The sequence below is a fragment of the Periophthalmus magnuspinnatus genome, chromosome 8 (genome assembly GCF_009829125.3).
Source record: "Periophthalmus magnuspinnatus isolate fPerMag1 chromosome 8, fPerMag1.2.pri, whole genome shotgun sequence".
NCBI lineage: Eukaryota > Metazoa > Chordata > Actinopteri > Gobiiformes > Gobiidae > Periophthalmus > Periophthalmus magnuspinnatus.
Genome location: NC_047133.1, coordinates 9,598,105 through 9,618,055, shown reverse-complemented (window position 1 = coordinate 9,618,055; position 19,951 = coordinate 9,598,105). Strand labels below are relative to the sequence as shown.

General features: G+C 40.9%; 1 protein-coding gene across 9 annotated transcripts in view; it reads left to right on the top strand.

Annotated features, from left to right (window-relative positions):
- The window catches only part of rbfox3a (RNA binding fox-1 homolog 3a), a 1,019,729-nt gene that overhangs the window by 934,418 nt on the left and 65,360 nt on the right, over positions 1-19,951 (top strand). For all 9 annotated transcript variants that reach the window (XM_055223823.1, XM_055223828.1, XM_055223826.1 and 6 more), the window contains one exon: positions 7,956-8,009. In XM_055223823.1, coding sequence (XP_055079798.1) covers positions 7,956-8,009 — 54 coding nt within the window. The remainder of the gene's footprint in view (positions 1-7,955; positions 8,010-19,951) is intronic.

Here is a 19,951-nt window from a genome sequence, read left to right as displayed (position 1 = left end):
CAGCATCTCTCTCTCGTTCTCTGCGGATTTGGAGGATTCTGGACAAATTAAATTACGATTAACAGGGTTTTCCGCCCTCTCCGGGTCCCTCTTGTGGGCACGCCAAAGCAGTGCGTCCGTTTTTGATTAGCGCCGATATCTCCCGGCGTCTTGTAATTACTCCGGGTGGCAGTGAAAAGGAGCGATGACAAGAGCGAAGGCACGGGGACGGAGGAGCGCCTGCGGGGGGCGCTTTGACACAGAGGCGGCAGAGAAAAGGAGAGCGGACAGACCAGCGTGAAGCGGTGCAGCGGAGGTCGGAGGTCGCGCCGCTCCTGGGGCCGATGCTGCTAATGCTGCTACTACAGGGGGAGAGAGAGGGAGCGAAAGAGAGAGGAGAGGAAAACGGGAAGGGATGCAAAGATGTAGTCAGGAATTTTATATAATTATAATAGTGCAATAAATAAATAAATAAGTAATTAAATAAATAAATAAATAAATGTAGGGCTTGTTAATACTTTTTTTTTTCAAATTCCAAAAATTACCTGTACACAGTATTTTATTATTTATTTATTTTATTTTTATCTTCACTATGATTTTTATGTATTTATTTATGCATTTATATATTGCTATTATTAGTTAAAATGTATTTTAGCAATGGTGTTTTATGAAATATTTGGAAATTTAAAAATCAAATCTAAAAATCTAACCTTTTTTTAATAGATTTACAATAATAAAAATAAATAAATTCTACACTGATCCGAAGGTTGGCAGTTTGAATCCTGCTCTTGACGTAAACATCAATGGGCAACATCGGGTCCTTGAGCAAGACACTTAACCCTCCTTGCTCCCAGTGTCTGCGTACCCTGGTGTATGAATGTGCGTGTGAGTGGAAAAGTATATAAAAATGCGACCAGTTACATTTACAGTTATTTCCTGATATCTACGTTAATCATTTTCAACTCTATAAAGCTATTTTACTTTTGCTTTCAATCAAAACTTGATCAGCAGCAAGTTTATCCGACAATAAAATGCGTTTTAATTAGACACAGACAGCATACAACAAACTTATTTTTACCTCAAGAGCTGCTTATACAATACTGTACAAGTGTAAGACTCTTTTCGCTCAAATACATGGAGGAAAAATTGGGTACAGAACATTTAATATGCTATTCCTTTTATCCAACCACAGTACAAGTGAATGAAAACACTGAAATTTTAGCCTGCCACCATCTTTGAGACCTACATGTGACGCCATCTGAAACCCAGCCATTTAACGCAGCAATCCAACAAAACTAACATAAGCCAAATAAAGAAATATGTCCCATGATTCATCAGAAAGTAAAACACATTTTGATTAAACCTGATGAATGAAACTCTCCTCTCTCTCTGTCTCGGCTTTGGGCCTCTGCATGCGGCGTATAGATGTATGGAGTGACGTCAGCGCCCCCTAGAGAGCCCCTCCCCTCCCTGCAATGAAGCCATTGTTTATGTGAGCTGCTGATGCTGCGGTTTCATTGAGTGTGTGGAGGGAGGAGTAGGAGGAGGAGGAAGAGGGAGGTTCGATACATTGCAAAAGAAAGGATATCTATAAATGTGTTCAAATGACTTACATACATTTGATTTATTGTTTTCTTCTAAGCTGTGTAAAGGTCCGCTGTGTAACTTTTTCAACGGAGGGTACTCTGTTGGGCTGTCGCTATGGAGATGTTACAGCTTTTGCCTGGAATGGTCCACAATATAGCACCAAAACACAGATATTTAGCAACTTATTTTATTTTCACTACAAGTGCTTTTTGCTAAGATAAGCTCATTAATGCCATATTGTGGAACATTATAGGCTAAGCAATAGCATCTGTAAGGAGACAAGCAGGTGACAGACAGGCATTGCAGCTTTAAACTACATTTATTTCAGTATATATTTTAAAAGTAGCGGTAGAAATAAAACACCATGAAACCAGGTTGGATCTGTGATGTGGGATAGTCACATATAGTTGTCCCCACATGGTTCTCATCCAACGTCGTCTGTGATTGGATAAAACTGCTTGAACAGGTGCTTCCTCATCCAACAATGCATTCTAAAAAATACAGGCAATATTATTTATCCAACACACAAAAAATACATATATTTATCAGTTTGCTTTATTCATTTTTTTAATTTTTTCCCATCCATCCACCCATTTTCTTCTGCTTATCCGGGGCTGGGTCATGGGGACAGCAGTCTAAGCAGAGACTTCCAGACTTCCCTCACCCCAGACACGTCCTCCAGCTCCTCCGGTGGGACCCCATTTTTACTTTTTTTCCTGTTTTTTTTATTGCTTAGACAAGTTTAATAATGCCATACTGCGGAACAAAGCAATAGCATTTTTCTTTTGCGTCCTTTTTGCGCAAAGAAACAGGAAATAGTCCAATAAAAACTTAATAAAGTAGCCACAGGAAGTTTTTGACACATGGTTCTCATCTAACAACAGGCTGTTTCATTTATTCATTCATTCACAAATTGCTGCTTTTAGAATAGATTAAAAGACGTTTTCCAGAACTAGAAGAAATACAGGTCCTCTAATCATTTCAATGTAAACTTTCTTGATAGATCCGCAGTACGCAGTGGCGCTGCACCGAGGACTGATCACTGAGGAGGTGGTCCCGTGTGCCCAGTGCAAATCCTCCCTCATGACTTCCTCACAAAGTAATTAATCGGTGCCACCAACCCATTACGCACGGTTAAAACAATTAGCATCTGTGCATCTGGGCAGCGAGGGAGAGGAGGAGAGAAGAGGGGCGGGAGGGAGGGATGGATGGAGAAGAGGGAGAGGGGAGGAGTGTGAGGTACAGAGGGGGAGTCATGCAGAGAGGCTAATATGTGCGATTGTCCATTTTGGGAACGCTGGGCCTGATATAGAAAAAGTGAAGTAGTGCAAAAGAAGAAGTCACTGCTCGCCCACTGCTTATTTGAAAACGATTATCTGAAGAAAGGTTAATTTTTAATACTTAAAAAAAAAAAAAAAAAAATGAAATAATAATAATAATAATAATAATAATAATAATAATAATAATAATAATAATAATAATAATAATTAAATAATAAGTAAAGAAATAAAAAATAATAATAAATAAATAATAAAAAAAAATAAAAATAAAAATAAATAAATAAATATTGGATACTTGGGCCAGTGTTTGTAGTAGCTAAAAATAAGTGGTTAATATATCATTCAGAATTAATGATATATTTTTATTCATTTACTTCACACTCAGAGGTGATAAGTTACTATTTTAGCAACAGTCGTCCTGACACAAAGTGATAGAAACTAAACTACCAATCTCCGCCATCGGCCTCTCCGGTCCCCAAAAGCACTCATGAACACACCACTTTCACACTAAGCAATGTAGGTGAAGTGTCTTGCCGAAGGACACAACAACCCAGAAGTCTCCCATCCAAGTACTAACCAGCCCCAGCCTTTCTGAGACCTGACGAGACGGCCACAATGTCATTTTAAGTTAATCAAGATCGGCATTTTTGCAGTGTGCTGTGTTTATATTATTAGTGGAGGCCTGTGCATAGCTGGACACTTTTGATAGCTGCCGTCCACTTAAAACTCTGCTAGCCCCTCCTCCCCGTTAGAGCCTCACTCAGCACATTAGTTTACGCGGTACAAAGTGCAGTTTTGGACGGGGTGCGAGTTTCTTTATTACCCGCAGCAGATACGGCACAGGCAAAGTGCATTTTAAATAGGGGCGCACTTAAAGCCAGCACACTCAGCTCTCTCTGATGGCTGCTCATTACACAGAGGTCATTTAGCCACGTGCATGTTTTCCCCACAACAATGAAGTGGACTGTTATATAACTGTGAGATGATGTGAGGTGTACTGTGGCGTCTGGTATCCTGTGATGGATGGTTTTGGTTGTACTGGCCTATGCAGAATTTAGGGTTTACCACAATACAACTTCATAGCATTGATATATTAAGACATTTGTATATATTTTGAGTGTATGTAAGTGTCAAGTTAACAAGGATCAAAACTAAATGACACTAGTTTTGATTATATTAATAAAAATAGATGTTAAATGAAGGTTTAAACTGTCTGAAAAATGTCTTCCTGCATTTTTTTGTGTGTTAAAGAGGGTTTTTTTTTTTTACTTCTATGGAATATTAACTGCCAACACGTAAAATATTTAGATCAATATATTACCTTTTATTCTTTTGAGAATGATATATTCACCAAAAACACTGAAAACAATGAGTCTCCCCTCCCTTTGCTCCTCATGCTAAGTCACTCCCCTTCAGAGCGCTAGCACAACACAATCAGAGTGAATCCCGCTAATGAAATGAAACTCATTACATCAGGTTTGCCAAGTTGCTGTGTACAGTTTTGTATCATATTTTTGTATATTTATGGACACCTTAACTGATATAAAACTATGATAAATATTAACCACAGACACTATCACATCAAATCGGGTAATAATTACAAAAACATGAAAATCACTCGCACTTTAAAGGTCCTGTATTAAACAACATTGACTCATTGCCATGTTATAATGCTGCTATTTCCTCAAAAACACACCTGGAGTTGTGTTTTGTTTCATTTTTGCAAGTTTGAGTAACCCTGTATTATTAGTCTGTCTATATCTCCAAAGCTCAAAATGCTCTGTTCCACCTTGTGATGTCATGAAGTCGTAGTTTTCAAGTAAACAGCTACCTTTTACCTTTTGTTCAGTAGAGACTGGCAATTGCAGGACTGAAATTAACAAAATGATTCCAGTGAAGATGTATGGAGGTTAAAAACACAGTGAAGTACTTCCTGTGTTACGACATGACATCACAAGGTGGAACAGAGTATTTTCAGTTTGAGAGAAGAACTCAGCCTAAATACGTAGAGTCTGCGTGTTAAACTTGTGTGAATGAAACAAAACACAACTCCAGGTCTGTCTGTGATGTGGAAACATTATAACATAGACCAGAGGATAGTGTAATATGGGCCCTTTAAACAGCAAATTCATTTAAATTCACCTCCGTTTCCAGCTATAGGAATCCTAAAATGTTGTGTTGTCACGTGAACACAACCTATTAGACCCAAACCATCCATCGTCCCGTTCTCAGCTTGGGCCGAGCGCACGGAGAGCCCATTTCTGCCCCGTGGAGCCCAAATGCAGGCGATGCGGCCCGCTTGACAGACTAATTACTTCTAATGAAATAATACGGCCATTGTAGACACCAATTAAAAGTGCCGTTCACCAGAGTCATTAGAGAGGCTCCAGTTTGCTCTCATCGCCCGGTTTTCTAATGATCCTCGGAAAAGGCAGCCGCGGCGAATCGAAAAATGGGCCGGAGCGCGAGGGACCCCTGGGAGACGGCCCGCGGGTCGTGTTGACTGTGATAGCGCCCAAACAAAGACAGAAGAACGAGCGGACAAGAGGAGCGGACGGGTGGAGAGGTGGAGAGGCGAGAGGAGGGCACATAGGGGAAAGAGGAAAGAGAGAGAAAGGAAGCTAGATGTTCTCTGGTGAAAATAACAAGAGTTCTGATGGCACAATATTACATTTTTGTATGGGATTATTGGGATTATGGTTCAAGAGTTATTCACGTGTACTAACGCCATGTCCAAACAACTTTCTTAAGTCACTTTCACCCATAAAATACCACTTAAGTTTACTTATTAACCGGTCATAACATTTTTTTATATATATAATTTGTGCTTTCTCTGTATTTGACCCATCCTTCAACCAATGTTACTGGAAAAATCTGTCAGGGATGCATCTCCGGATCTTGAGCTAAGCTTTGTCAGTACTACCCTTTTTATTAGTCCTAAATAGTAGAGTTCTTTCTCCACTGATCCCAAGTTTGGTGGTTCAAATCCCCTTCTCGACATAAACATCGTTGAGCGGTCAGATCCACTGAACCAAAAGTCGGTGAAGCGATTCCAGCTCCCGCAGATGAATGCTGTTGTTGTGTCCTTGGGCAAGACACTTAACCCACCTCACCCCCTGTATCTGTGTACTGTGTATGAGTGTGTGCATGAATGGGTTCCTTGATATAAAGTACTTTCAGTGCATTGAATGTGGAAAAGCCCTATCTATATATATATAAAAAAAAAGTTTACAATTTACCACATTTCAAGACTTGTTTAAACACAACGCTCGTACAGTACAAAGACCGCAGACCATTCCTAAGTCGGCCAATTGCAGCTGAACACTTTTCTTCCTTTGCCGCATACTTCAAACTTTTCTTGACAACACCTTTTATCCTGACTTCTTACAACAACACATTTGACCTGCATTTCTACCAATATTTGAGCTAAACTTGAGGTTATAAATCTGATTCCCCGATGTATCAAACTTAGTGTTATGTTTTGTTCCATTCACACTTGTTTGGGTAACCCCGAATATAGGACGCTTTCCAGTACAAATCACAAAATGTATGCTGTATTCCACTTTATGATGTCATTAGGTGGTAACTAGTGATGGGGAGAATACTTTGAAAATGCATTTAGTTACAAAAGACTGAATACCCAGATTGAAATGTCTTTTGTAACATATTCCGTTACATGGGCCAGTCAGAGTACTGTGTTTTGAATACGTAGAATACTTTTACACCAAGCTGCTTTATATCATAGTATTAAAAACATTTATAATTAAAATCTCACGTGCGAACTCACCACAAAAACTCTTGCATGATGAAATACTGCTATGAATTCCTTTAATTTGGAAAAGTAACTGCATTCTGAATACCACCAAATGAAAAAGTAGCTGTAACAGAATACACTAACTCAAAATTAGTATTCAGAGTATGTATTTTCAGTACATGTATTCAGGTACTTCCTAACGCTCCATCTTGTATTAAAATCATACATAACTTCCCTGGACTTGTTCTGATCCAAACTGCCTTCACTACAAGTCTAACTAACTTCGATATACGCCGTTTTGTTTTGTTTTTTGTCTCAATTTAAACTGTTTCTTTCCCTATAGCGCACATTTACATTTGTTCAATCCTGTTGCACTATATTGTCTCCATGACCATAAGGAAAATTGAACACTTTAATTTCACCCATTGCAAGAAAAAGTTTGCAACTCTAGTGTTTAAGTATTTCAATTCAATTTGGTTCTTCCATGATCATTACGCACTTAACAGCAGTCGCAGCCGCATTTCTTTCGATTGTAAGACTTAATCCAAACCATTTCAGGGATTTAATGTTTTTCCCAATGAGCGATCCTGATCTTTGTTTATAGAATGAGTACAACGTCGTTAGAATCTAAGTTAAATTAGGCTTTCATGTATTTAATTATGTACCCACTCACTTCCAGTATTTTTGTACTTTTCTTTTTAACTTTCCACAAACTGCCACTTGACTGCAATACCAAAACCATAGACTGTATATATAAATGGACATAGCTAACCTGCTAGCCGCCGTGTTGCAAATAGGAAGTGCTCATGGGTGTGCGCTTCTGGCTCTAATTCACTTTACATTGAAAAACTGTCGCTCCTCTCTCTGTAACTGCTGCTGTCAGACTCGTCATTTTGGTCTTAAAATGTTCGTATTGACCGGCTCTACATGATGTTGGTGTTTTTATTTTGCCCCATTTTGTCCGTAAATCAAGATATGAACATTAATAACGGACAAATCAGGTGCCTTCTTTCCTCGACGTCGCTAGCATTAGCAAGAGGTTTGATTAACAGCATTGCTAAGCGCCCACTCAATGCTAAACCAGCAATGTGAGCAGGAAGGGGCGTTACCTTCAACAGCCTCACTCCGGATTGGCTCTTTGGTCGCTATGATACTCGCGGTCGGAATTACAAATACGGAACCGCTAGCCTCGATGAGCTTCATTTGACTGGAGCCAAACGCTATGGGTTAAGTCAGACTCACTTAGTCCACTTCTTTATACGGTCTATGTGTAAAGCTGATAAATAAATAAATAAAATTAATCTGGTTCTTGTTAAACTCACATCTCCATCTCTGTCTTTTTCTTGTTTCCGCAGCAATTCGGGAAGATCTTGGACGTGGAGATTATCTTTAACGAACGAGGATCCAAGGTGAGACCACAACACCAACATGGCCGCTGTGTTAGCATAGCCCTGTTAGCATAGCCCTTTTAGCATAGCCCGGTTAGCATAGGCTTGTTTCTAACGTACATACCGGGAAAGAAGATGTCATCACTCTCTTCTCTACTTCCTATCCAATGCAGCCTTTTCTCTCTTTTTCTTCTCTTTTGTTTTCGTTGCTGTAGCGGCAGTATCGTTCGCCGTGTTAATTAATCCAGTTTTACAATCAAGTTTGCCGGCTGAAAACTTCTGGGGAAATCCTCATTTGCAATTTCAATTTGTTAAAAAATGGTCATTATAATCTGCGTTTTAGCTATTATACTTGTTACGTCTCACTTCTCACAAACGTATATTTGAGCAGTGAGACAGTATAAATAGTTCAGTCCAATCAGGCCTATAGAAAACAACACTTAATGGCATAGTTCATTAAACGCAATTTTATCACCTCCACAAATGGAAAATCGTGAGGAAATGTTGTAAACAGAATCTCAGGAAACCATCTTCTTAAAGGTGCACTAACCTAAGTCTTCTGCCACTTTCTTGTCTCGGTGGAGATGCTATGACTTTGCCAGGAATGTACCACAGTACTGCATTCAGCGGTGGAAAAAGTACCCAATTTTGATACTTAAGTAAAAGTACACATACCAAAAAATGTGAAAGTAAAGGTATCACATGAAAAAATCTACTAAAGTAAAAGTATTAGTAAAAGTACTCCTTTTAAAATCTCTTAAATAGTAAAAAAGTGAAAACAGTTCATGCAGCTTCAAATTAACTGTTTTTGATAGATTTGTGCTGAATTTTGTTCAATTGAAACGATGGATAGGCTTTTTTCCTATTTTTATTTGTACATTTTTGCTTGCTCAAATTATGAATGTGTTAAAAATAAACCCTCAGACTTTTGAGCAGGTCTCAAACTATAATAAAATGTACTTTTACTTTTCAGTCCTGTTCAAAAATATAGTGGAGTAGAAAGTACATATACCTGTTCTCAAATGTAATGAAGTAAAAGTAAAAAGTATCCACTATTAAATGTACTTAAAGTAAAGTACAGATACCTGAAATTTATACTTCAGTACATTACTTTACTGCTTTTACTTTGTCACGTTCCCCCATTGATTGCATTGAACATGTCTAACATCTCCATTCTTACTTTGTGCTGTGATGCCTCTCCACAGATCTGACCAGTAATGTGGCCTACTCCAGCTTATCTCCAGACTTTTATGTATTAATCTATTAACATTTATTACCTTATTACTTTAAAGCCATACTGTGAAACATTCCAGGCAAAAGGCAAAGCAGCAACATCTCTACTCTTTTCAGTTGTTTTGCCTCTTCCTACTTCCCTTTCTGTTACAGGTTATATAAGTTCAAAACAAATAAATAAATCTCCATGGAGACAAGCGGGTGGCATATACCAGAAAAGTTACATGGCGGACCTTTAAATAACTTTCCAAATGTAGCCTGAGTGAATGCAATCCACATTATTTGCGCGTTTCCTTCTGACAGTACTTGTGCTGGTTTGTATTGACAAAGCCAGTGAAAAACAGCCCATTAGCAGGTCTGGCTCGGTGACTTCACGACCTTTGACCCGACTGGGCGCTCCTCAAAGCATTCATAAACATCCCCCGCTGCTGGACCCCGTGCTCTCACATACATTACACCCAAGAAATGCGCTTAAATTGGACAGAGATACAAACAGATTATGTAGGAGTGGAAGGCGGTTAAGAAAGAAAAGATTTGGCCAATTCGTGAGTTTCAGCTTCTTGTTATACGCTGCCATTTTGAGGACAGTTGACCCGTAGACATTCATAGATGCAAACTTCGCTATCTCTGCCCGATACTACAACTCGATCACTTGGCTAGCCGACGCTCCCAGAATTATGCTGAATGGAGCGTTCCCTCACATACAAATGAATAGTAAATCCAATCATGCTAAAGTGCGCTAATGTTTATTTCATGATATTTATGTCATTAATATATATGTTTACCAGTATCTCACAATAGTAAGTAGTAGTAATGCTAACGGCTAAAGGAAAAAATACAGTGGACTAGCTCTGTAGTGCTAAAATCTTTCCGGATTAGCCAAGTTGCTCATTGGTTAATAGCACGATCATTGAACTACAGTATGTATAAGTCTATGGGTTTAGCGTTCCAAAGTTATAACATTTAGCTTTGAATGCTACGGCTACAATCCCAACTTTTCATTATTTTAAAACCAAAGCTGAAATTTACAGAGAGATTGTAACGTGCATTTGTGATCATTAAGTGATTAGCGGTTCAAATTAGCTCTGTGCACAGTAGCATGCTAGCTAGCTCACTGTCTCTCAAAGCTAACAGTCACTTTTATTAAAATCAGAAAACATAAAATAAACAACCTATTAAAATCAAATGAATTAAAGACTAATCCATTTTTTTAATATGTGGAATACTTAGTTTGTGGTTCTGTTTTTATTATGCCTCAACATTAGCATTAGCGTTAGCATTGAGACACATTTCTCTTTTTAAGCACAGAAGTATTTGTTTTATTTGTGTATTTTTTAACATGTTGTCAGCTCCCTTTTGACTGCCTGATCTTTAAATATTTATTCATTTTGGCGTGACCCTGCAAAAGCGTCGTAGAGATAAAACCGGACAGGAAGTAGTGACGCTAACAGTGAGGTAGCCAGGTGCTCCAACTTAGAGCATTGCAACTTTGTACAACTTCTAGGTTTATTACCATATTTAGCATACAAACTATATAGTTGACAGAGGGTGGAGGAGGTGGAGGAGGTGGAGGAAGTGGAGGAAGTGTGTTGCCCCAAAGCACAACTGCATCACGGACAGAAACAAGCAGTGATCAAACCCCCAACCTCGAAAAGTACAGGTCTTGAAATACAGTACCATCTGAACTGTGGAAAATACATAACAAAAATAAAATCCGAAATTAAAAGCTTTAAAACATTTGGTTGACCCCAAACAAGTTTATTAAATTCATAAATAAGTGAAAGGACCTATAGTTTTATGAGACAAAACTCCAAAGACCAGAGTTAATATTTAAGACGTGCTTTTCCAGCGTGATCATTCCTTTAAAATATCTCTATTGAATTCGCAAACCTAGCTTTTGTTTTGCCGTCTCCATGGGAATTGTCAGCAAGAGAGAAGTCATACAGCGTAACACCACAGTTCCATTGAAATATATATGTCCCGTAATATCACTAGCGTCAGCCTTTAAGAAGCTATAGCCCAAGAAATCTTTCAAAATGGATACAAATCAAATCCTGCCCCTTCAAATCTAATTCTCCGGGTTTTCATTGCACATTTTTGATTGTATATATGTACCTCGGGGGAAATTTGTGTGGCGCGGCGGTGGGATAATGTGTTGGCGCTGTTTCGGTGCGGTCTCAGGAGGGGTGTACGGGACAGAGGAGAGGCTCTAGCGAGGGGGATATGGATGCTAACGCTAACGGACGGTCGGCTACTGTAAGAGGAGATATGAAAGTTACAGTTATGATTGGTGTAGTATTGCACATGTGGGTTGTATGGGATATTTTGGTGCCATTTTATAATAACTACACTTAAATTAAGAAGCATGAAGCATTAACAAATACTTAATTCATAATGAACAATTAGTTTGTTAATAGTGAATCAGGCTTGGTAATTTAAAGGGTTACAGTTTGGGTATTATTTATTAATTACTAAGAGTCATTATTTTAAGGCTCTATATTACACAACATGGATTTTTGTGAGTTTTAAGCCATGTTAGCCTACCTTATCAGTCTGTCTACATCTCCAAAGCTCAAAATGCTCTGTTGCACCTTGTGATGTCATGAAGTGGTAGTTGTCAAGTGAACAGCTACCTTTGTTACCATTTTTTAGTCGAGATTGACATTTCCACAGCCGAAATCATCCAGACAATTCCAGTGAAAGTGCATGAAGTTGAAAAACACAATGGAGCACTTTCTGTTTTACCACATGACATCACAAGGTGGAACGGTGTGTTTTGTTTGAGGGATAAACTCCGCCTAAATCTGCAGGGTTCGTGTGTTAAACGTGTGAATGAAACAAAAAACAACTCCATCTATATTTTTGATGAGAAAACAACATTATAACATAGATCAGAAAACGGCATAATACGGGCCCTTTAATTATTATAAAAACTCTCTTCTAATTGCTCCATTAGAAAGAAAACTAACAAAAGTAAACTTATTCTATTACTTATTTGTATTATCTCTCCTCTTTAGCTATACAGTACCTTCCGATTTATCTTCTGTTGGTAATTGGAAAACAAAAACACTACCTGTGTATCCAATTAGCTCGGTGGTACTTACTATTATACACATTTTATCATGCTCTTTTAAATGACTTATCCCTAACTTTTACCCATTAGCGCCACCTTATGATGCACCTTATTACTCGCAGATTAATTCTACTCAAATCTATTTTGTCTAAACCTGCTAACATGACTGGTGGTGTGTACACAGTGATACCAATTAGGCTGATCACATTTGGAGTCTTACTTAACTTTAGCTATTAGTCTATTAGAGAATGTGCTAATTACCTGCTGCTGACTAACGCTTCGTGAAGGTAACGCTATCCGTATTCTAAAGTTGTTATGCTAATGCTAACGTCGCGGCTAGCAAAAACAGCCCCCCGCCCATCCGCCCGCTCGCTCACGGTGCAGGTGGGTGCGTGTCTAATTACCTGCTGACGAATGCTGATCACGGAGAGATAGAACAAGAGATAGAGAGAGTGTCTTTCTCCCTGCCTTTTTCTTGTCTTTCTCTCTCTTTGTTCCATTCTCTCATCCCCTTCTCTCAACTCCCCCCCTTTGTCTTGCTTCTCTCCTCTTTCTCCTCCCTACCTCTCCTTCCCTTGCTCCTCTCCCTTCCCTCTTTTCCTCTTCTTCTCCCTCTCTTTCTTTCTCTTGTTCTGCTCTTTTTTTCTCACCACACTCTCACCCCACATCTCCATCTTTTAAGACAAAGACTAAACTTTATTTCTTCTTCCTGCTCTGTCTCTCTCTCTCTCTCGCTCTGTCTGTCTCTTTCTCTTTCCTCCTCTCTCCATTTCTCTCCCCTCTTTCATTCGTACTCCCTCTCTCTTTTCTTCCCTCTCTCACTCCCATGTCTCTATCTCTTCCTCACTTCTCCTCGTCTTAATGTAAGGTCTAGTTTATCTCTCTTCCCTCTCTCCTCTGCGGCTTCTCTTTCTCTTTCCTCCACTCTCCTGCCCCATCACCCTATCCTCTTTCTGTCTCTCACCTCTCCCTTTCTCTCCCTCTTGCACATCTTCTCTTTTCTCCTCTCTCTTACCCCATCTCTTTTCCCTTCTCTCTCCAGCCACCCCGTCTCTTCTCTGCTTTCTTGTTTTGCTTCCTCTCTGGTTTTCCTCCTCTTTCTCACCATCATCTCCCTTCCCTCATTCCTCCTCTCCCTCTCTCTCTCTTTCTTTTCTCTCTCCTCTCCACCCCTTCCTCTTTTACTCCTGGGGCGCAGTGTTTGGCCCAGTGCACCTACTGTCCAGCTGTTTGTTTAAACCAGCCTCTATAGTAAAGCAGGTTCCATTCATAACCCCTGTGCTCCTCTCCTCCTCCCCTTTCTTTTCTCTTCTTCCCCCTCTCTCCTGTCCTTCTCTCCTCTTCTCCCCTCCTCTTCTCTCCCACCCCTCATCTCTCCTCCTCTCCTTCTGTCATGCAATAAATGTCCTGGAAAGTCAAGTCTTCTCTCCCTCTCCTTCTCTCCTTCCCTCTCTCTTTCCTCCTTTCGCTCTCACCTCTTTATCTCTTCCTCACCTCATTTCCCTTCCCTCTCCCTCACTCTCTCACTCCTCCTCTCTCTTCCTGTCCTCTTCTCTTCTCCTTTCGCCGTCTCATCTTCTCTCCTCCTGTCAGCTCCTCCCTTCCTCTCCCTCTCCTCCTTTCCTTAAAGCCCTGTTTGCTATCGATTCCTTCTCTCCTCTTGTCCTCTCAGCCTTATGTGTGCTATCGATTCATTTTCTCCCTCTCCTGCTCTCCTCTGCTCCTCTCCTCCTCTTCGTCTCCTTCTCCTCTCCTCCTCTTCCTCTCCTCCTCAGCCCTGTGCTATCGATTCATTTTCTCCCTCTCCTGCTCTCCTCTGCTCCTCTTCCTCTTCTCCTGTCAGCCCTATGCTATCGATTCCTCCTCTCTCCTCCTCTCCTCCTCTTCCTCTCTCTCCTCCTCTCCTCTTCTTCTCCTTCTCCTCTCCTCCTCTCCTCCTCTTCCTCTCCTCCTCTCAGCCCTGTGCTATCAATTCCTTTTCTCCCTCTTCTGCTCTCCTCTGCTCCTCTCCTCCTCTTCCTCTCCTCCTTTCAGCCCTATGCTATCGATTCCTCCTCTCTCTCCTCCTCTCCTCTTCCTCTCCTTCTCCTCTCCTTGTCCTCTCCTTCTCCTCTCCTCCTCTTCCTCTCCTCCTCTCAGCCCTATGCTATCGATTCCTCCTCTCTCTCCTCCTCTCCTCCTTCTCCTCTCCTCCTCTCCTCTTCTTCCTCGCCTCCTCTCAGCCTTTACACATTTGAGACACGTTATGGTGAAATTTACACTTTTGAAAAATAACTGCCTCTTGTTTGATGAATAAGGAACAGAAACAAAGCTAGAAATCAGCTGTGGAGTTTCTGGTTGGACCCGGAAGTGACATCATCACTTAACAACTCTATAGGTCGAGCTATACAACAGAGATAATGGAAAATGTATCTCCAGGAGGTTTTTGCAGAGTTTTTTGCATGCTAAAAATGAAAACATATTTAAAGATAAGGCAGTGGACAAGCAGCTGTTAAAAACTACATAAATAAAATGCATTCTTCATCAGGGGAGACTTCGGGTGTTTAAAAAGAGAGGTGTTTATGTCTCAATGCTAAAGCTAATGCTAATTTTGAGGCATAGTAAATATTCAGCAACAGCACAAACTGAAGTATTCTATATACAAAAATAACTGAGTAGTATTTTAATTTTAACTTGGGTATATTTGAATTTCAATATGGGTATAAATGAAGTAGTTACAGGTCATCTTTGTTTTTTTTGTTGTTGTTTTTTTTTTATATGATATTGAGTAATCCTTTATGACAAGTACTGCAACATTGATCCAATACTGATACTATGATTTTAGATCGTGTATAAAAAGGTTAATTCGATATTTCACTACAGACCAGCTTGAACTGAACAAAGAATAAATAAATAAATAAATAAATAAATATTAGAAAAAACTAAAATACCTCAAAAACTTAAAACTTAACTTGAAATTAGTTTTTTTTATTTTATTTGAAGTATATTTTCCAATACCTCAGTCATATCTAAATATATCAAAACTCACTTCCTGATTAATTTTGGTGTGTGAAATGCAGAACAAATGTAAAAAAAAATTAAAACAAAATCACGATATAGACCCATTGGAGCTCTAAACTGCTTTCTTTAGTCCAGACTCTACCGTTTACTCCTCCTCTCCTCCACCCTGAGATAAGATAGAGCACCCGATAACCTGCATCTCTGCCCTAACAAGCATTTATTGTCTATAGCCTCTTTCTTTCTCTCTCGCTTTCCACCTCTCTCTCCGCCTCTCCTGTGCACCGCTCCCACATAATCAACCTACCCCCCATTAATAAACAATCTATTTGCTATGAAGCTCTGGCAATCTGCATTCGATGTGTTTGTCCGCGGTGAAAAATGGGACCCGAGCGCTCCCCTCTTGTAAGCCAATTATTTGCGTGTGATAAAAAAAAAGAAGAAAGGATAGGAGTGGAAAGAGGTGAAGACGCAACCCACAGACTGTCCAAACGCGTTCATTTGAGCCTCAGTTCTGTGTTTTGTGAATTCTGTGATTTATTTCTATGGTGATTTCACAAGTTAAGGCCTTAGTCACGTATATAAACGATCAGATTAAACATTATATTTGTTATTTGAGGACTATGGCGTCACATTCAAACATAAAAGTACAATTTGACCAATTTACAAATATCAAAGTACCACAAGGGGACATGAAGAGATCCAATTCAGTCTGTGAAAGTTGCAAAATGTCTCTCCACAGCCTAAAAGCTTTACCTTCATAGTAGCTGAAGGGTTATGGGACCCCAAAACCCCGCCCCTTAATAAAACAATCTATTCTATTGTTTATTTTTGTTGTGATATTTGTGTAATCCGTCAGTCGTCCAGGTCTGATACATAGCAAAAGAAAAATAAAATCTAAGCCAAATAAAATAAATAACAAATAAAAGCCAGGATGATAATAGGGGTGAAATCACTAGTCAAACTCATGGCCCGGGGGCCAAATGCGGCCCGCCATGTCATTTTATTTGGCCCGCGAGAAGGTAAATTAAGGCTTGACTGTCATTTTAAAATAAGTCTATACTGCTTTAATTTGTGCATTCACAATAAACTAATGAGATTTTCCCAACAAGTGACACTGAGAAATATTTGCAATAATCATCCCAAATTGTTCAGGAAGAGGAAAATCGTCAGTGTGAAAGGCAGTTTCAAGAAAGGTGCTAAAGGTGAATACAAGTTTGTGCTTTAAGGAAAAAATCTGTATGTTATGAGGCAGGATCGGCACAATCTACATAGACATTTTGACACCAAACACAGAGTTAAGTATGCAAAAGTTAGCCTTCAAGAAAAACAACAAATTGTCCAATAATTAAAATGCTAAAAAAGGCTGTTTTTGAATCAGTGCTGAAGGTGTGCTCTGACCAGATACACACTAAAAATGTTAGTTTATCAGGAAATACACAGTTACATGGAGTTACACAGACGTGTAATATTTACTACTTGAATAAGTTGCAAATTAGTATTAATAGTATTACTATTAGTAGTAAATACAGAAATAGTTGTTTCACTAGTTTAAAAGTAATTACATTTATTTTACATGACATTTGTTTACATTTAGTGACATCTGGCCCTTGATGGCAGCCATTTTGCTAATGTGGCCCTTGGTGAAAATGAGTTTGACACCTCTGCACTAGGGGCTTGAATGACTATGCTAAGTAGGACTCAGGTACAGTGCACAATAGACACAGCCTACTAACAGAAACTGTAAACAAAAGGTGTGTTAGTCTCAGTGTAAGATAGATATAAGGCAGTGTCCAGTGTCTTCACTCCTACAACATTTTGTCCAGTTGACAGATTTTCTTTTGCTTTCTATTGTCATGAACATCTATGACATCACATTCAAACATAAAAGTACAATTTTACCCACATCCAAATACCAAACTACCTTAAACTGATACGAAGAGATTCAATTCAGACTCTGAAAGTTACAAAATCACTTCATAAACCAGCCAAAAAAAGCCTTGCCTTCATAGTAGCTGAAGGATTATAGGACCCCGCCCCTTCATAAACAATCTATTTTCTATGAAGCTCTAGCAATCTGCGTTCAATATGTTTGTCTAGGGTGAAAAATGGAAGATAATTATTCGCAAAAGAACAAGTAGGACTGGGGAAGGGTGTGAACACAACCCTGGCAGACTGTCCAAAGGATTCATTTTAACCTCAGTTCTACGTTTTGTGAATTTTATTGTTTATTTCTATGGCGATTTAGCAAGTTCAAGCCTTAGTCGCTTATATAAATGGTCAGATGGTCAAATAACTACCTCAATTGAGTCTCTGAAAGTTACAAAATGTCTCTCCACGCTCTTCACCCCCAAATAACTTAGCTGAAGGATTATTGGACCACGCCCCTTAATAAACAATCTATTTTCTCTGAACCTCCGGCAATCTGCATTCAATATGTTTGGTGAAAAATGGAACTCGCGCGCTCCCGTGTTGTAAGCTAATTATTTGCAAAAGAAAGGATAGGACTGGAGAGAGGTGAGAACACAAACCCGCCAACTGTCCAAAGGATTAATTTTAACCTCAATTCTGCTTTTTGTGAATGTATTTCTTTATCTACCGTTCCCTCAGGACAGGTCCAGTGTTATTTATGCTGGAAATAGAAAGGCTGCGTATGCATAGCAGATCGCTTGCCATCTCTCCAATGGATTACAACCTCAAGCAATTATAAGGCAGCATGGCGGACCGCTCTCCCCTCCACGCAACCCCTTTACTTTCTATGCCCATATGCGGCTCTGTGGTTTATATATAGCACGAGGAGGAATGAGACTTGTTTGGCCAGCATATCTTTATGTCTGAGCTCCAGAGGTCCACTATCCCATAACTCAAGGCGGTGACAAAGCCCTCGGGGAGCCGGGGTGAGGTGAAGAGGGAGGGAGAAGGAGGGAGGGAGAGGAGAGGGAGAGGAGGGAGATTGGGAGGGAGAGAGAGGGAGGAACAGAGGGGGAGAGGAGGCAGGAGAGAGAAATAGAAGGAAGGGAGAGGGTAGAGGAGATGTGAGGGGGAAAGGGGAGACACTGAGAGGGAGGAAGAGAGGGGGAGAGGAGGCAGGAGGAGGAGAAAGAAATAGAAGGAAGGGAGAGGGTAGAGGAAATGTGAGGGAGAGAGGGGAGACACTGAGAGGGAGGAAGAGAGGAGGAGAGGAGGCAGGAGGAGGAGGGAGAAATAGAAGGAAGGGAGAGGGTAGAGGAGATGGGAGGGAGAGAGGGGAGACACTGAGAGGGAGGGAGAGAGGGGGAGAGGAGGCAGGAGGAGGAGGGAGAAATAGAAGGAAGGGAGAGGGTAGAGGAGATGTGAGGGAGCGAGGGGAGACACTGAGAGGGAGGAAGAGAGGGGGAGAGGAGGCAGGAGGAGGAGGGAGAAATAGAAGGAAGGGAGAGGGTAGAGGAGATGGGAGGGAGAGACGTGAGACAGAGAGGGACGGATGAAGAGGGGGAGAGAGAGAGGGAAGGAGGAGGAGAGAGAAGTTGAAGGGAGTGAGAGGGGGGGATGAAATGTAGAGTGGGCAGAGAGGGAGTAAGGGAAAGAGAAGGGGGAAAGGAGTAGACAAGAGGGAGAAGGGGGTGATTGGAGGGCAATTGGGGGGGAGAGAGTGGAGGCAGTGAGAGGGAGGGAGGAAGAGAGGGAGGAAAGGAGAAGTAGAAGGGAGGGAGAGAGGGGAAGGAGGGAATCAGAGAGGGAAGAGAGAGATGGAAGAGAAGGGAAGGAGGAGCAGAGAGAAGTTGAAGAGAGTGAAGGGTGAGATGAAAGAGAGTGCAGAGAGTGAGGGAGTAAGGGAAAGAGGAATGGGAGAGAATTAGAAGAGAGGGAAGGGGGAAGATTGGAGAGGAATTGGGAGGGAGACAGTGAGAGGGAGGGAGGAAGAGAGGGGGAAGGAGGAGTAGAAAGAATTATAAGGAAAGTAGAAGGGGGAGGGGAGATGGGAGGGGGGAAGGGGAAAGCAAGAGGAAGAGGGAGGAAGAGAGGGGGAGGCAGAGATGGAAAAGAAGGGAAGGAGAGAGAAGTTGAAGGGAGTGAGAGGGAGAGATGGAAGGGAAAGTGGGGAGAGAGAAGTAGAGGGGAGGAAGATAGTAGAGAGAAAGAGAGATGGGAGGGGAGGGAAGGAAAGAGAAAGGGGGCATGAGAAGGGGTAGAGAGAAAGGCCAAGGGGAGGAAATTTAGAGAGAAGAAGAGAGGGGGGAGAAAGAGGAGGAGAGGGGAGAAGGAGGAAAACAGAGAGGGTGGGGAGAGGAAGAGGAGAGAGGGAGGGTGAGTAGGGGAGGGAATGAGAGAAAAAGAGAAAAGGGTGGAAAGGTAAAAAGAGAGAGAGGAGGAGAGAAACTGGCAGGAGAGAAGAGGGAGAGAGACAAGGAGAGAGAGAGAGAGAGAGAAAGAGAGAAGGGGGATAGAGAGAGAGAAGTGGGCGGGGCATTGAAATGAGCCCCCGCTTGGATGTATTCGGCTCCAGTCAATATCCCTATCACTGCATCTGCGCTCGCTCGCTTCTCAATCAATAAAGCCACATTACGGCAACGATATTTCTTCAACTCGGACGAAATTAACTGATCCCCACACGGCCCCAGTGACGCAGTGAAGCCAGAGACAAAGTAATAGCATTAGCCACAGTAGCAGGAGGATAGTA